General features: G+C 39.6%; 1 protein-coding gene across 1 annotated transcript; it reads right to left on the bottom strand.

Moving 5' to 3' along the window:
- Nucleotides 1-566: 566 nt before the first annotated feature.
- Nucleotides 567-1,607, bottom strand: LOC121965576 (SHC SH2 domain-binding protein 1 homolog A-like; the record flags this gene model as incomplete). Its single annotated transcript, XM_042515715.1, has 3 exons — nucleotides 1,484-1,607; nucleotides 1,145-1,231; nucleotides 567-705 (listed from the first exon to the last, which is right to left on the bottom strand). Coding segments are annotated over exons 1-3 (322 nt in total), but the record flags the coding sequence as incomplete, so codon positions are not given.
- Nucleotides 1,608-1,946: the final 339 nt, after the last annotated feature.

The raw sequence follows: 1,946 nt of genomic DNA, 5'->3' as shown, positions 1-1,946 counted from the left end.
GTTTTTCTTTAAAGGGGACCTATTTATGCTCTTTGGGTTTTTCCCTTTCCTTTATTGTTTTGTATGACATTGCTGTGCTCATAAATCTCATCTGAGTTTCAGTGTTTACTTCCGTAACTTAGTGACATCACAATGTAACGAACAGAATATGCATAGAGAGAGCCAGCTGACCAATCAGAGGAGATTGGGCTTCTTTGGAGGCGGGACATAAGCTCAGACAGACAGAGCTGCTGCAGCAGAGGACACTATGACACACACGTGTTTTTTTGAACATTAAAGCATGGAAACCAATTCTAGTAGACCCGAAAATTCAAATATGATCCCAAAAATTGGGACTAGAAGGGCCTCTTTAAAAGTTTTTGATGATATTTTGAAGAAAAACATTTCTCACAGCCAGAAACTGTAAAAATTAATTTTTTTTCAAGATGCATTTAGTTTTCCAAAACCATTTCCTAGGCTGAAAATTGCTATTTGCACATTTCATTGCTTTTGCGGGTTTTTCATGACCGTACACAGTCTGTATATCTGTTTATTGTTCTTTCGTTGATTGTGAGAGCTTTGCTTACCTCCACTTCTGTCCTGAGGAACTTCGTGTGTTTCCCCGTTGTTGGGTTTCACCAGAATCACTCCGTAGCCTTCATTGTTGTGGATCACATTGTTCTCCATGGTGATTGATGGCATCCCATCCAGCTCATCAGCAAAGTCCTGAACACACAACCCAAAATTTCACATTTCATGTCATTTTTGCCAAATAATCTGGGGGATTCCAATTAAAGGGGATATTTCTGGTTTTGTAAAGTGTTGGCCAGAAGCTTCTGGCATGAGATGAGCCAAGTCCTTCAAAATGAAAGCACCATGGGTGCCGCTTTGATTTATTTAATTATAAAAATGTTTTCTAAAATTTCATCATAACAGTATTTCATTTAACTTATTTATAACTGTATTTTTTTAGATTTTATAATTAAAACCATGTCACCCAGCCGTAGATTGAGCATGTTGGTTGATAATCTAAATAACACTGTTTTTTAAGACGAACTCAGACCAAAACATCAGCTGGGTTTCTTGATGAGTTTTTCAGTAAGAATGTGAAAAACGATTTGTTTTCAACACGATGAATGTTTGTAGTTGTCTCATCTTTTCTCACCTTGATGAGGATCCCGTCTTTACAGTGATGGATGCCGTTACCAACCAGACTGCAAACACTGCCGGGGTAAATCTCCACACCGGCACCCTGCAGACAACATGCAGCAACATGACTGACCACATACACGTTTATCTCTCAAAGACAAAAGACTCACCTCTGATTGGATCTGCTGCACTGACTGTTAATAAATAAATGTTTACCAAAGATGCACCTGCAGCAAACAGACTGTAACCTGATAAAAAGACCCAAAATAACCAACAACAAACACTCCTGACAGCTGACTGAGAGGTGAAGCCTCAGAGAGGTTTCCTCCTGTGATCGGCGTCATACGGCGCTCACCTTGGAGCCGTAGAGGTCACACATGTTCATGGTGAGATGGGCGGATGTTCGGACGATCACTCCCGTCGTCTCACACTGCAAAACGCAGTTCTCCATGTTCAGAGTACCCTGACGCACACCTGACACGAACCGCACGGGAAAACACAACAGGAGAGAGTCGGCGTGTTAATAGACGGCTTAACAGCAGCAACGTCTCTCTTCACTTTAGCCTTTAACCAGCTCTGATTCAGCTGCTTTGCACTTATGTAGCTGCACATCTTTAAGATGTCTTATTTACCTTGATTTTATGCATTTTACATACTCTATTTTCATGCTGATCTTATTAATTATGTCAGTGGGTTTAGCTTATTTTCCACTTTATGTTATGTATTTTGTACACTAAATTTTTATCCCCATTTTATCTTACTTTTACTAGTATTATCAAGAGGATTTTATCCATTTGAAGATGCATTCTATGTTTTCT

The sequence above is a fragment of the Plectropomus leopardus genome, unplaced genomic scaffold (assembly GCF_008729295.1).
Source record: "Plectropomus leopardus isolate mb unplaced genomic scaffold, YSFRI_Pleo_2.0 unplaced_scaffold20673, whole genome shotgun sequence".
Lineage (NCBI taxonomy): Eukaryota > Metazoa > Chordata > Actinopteri > Perciformes > Serranidae > Plectropomus > Plectropomus leopardus.
The sequence above is the reverse complement of the archived record's forward strand: the minus strand, read 5'-3'. Positions and strand labels throughout refer to the sequence as shown.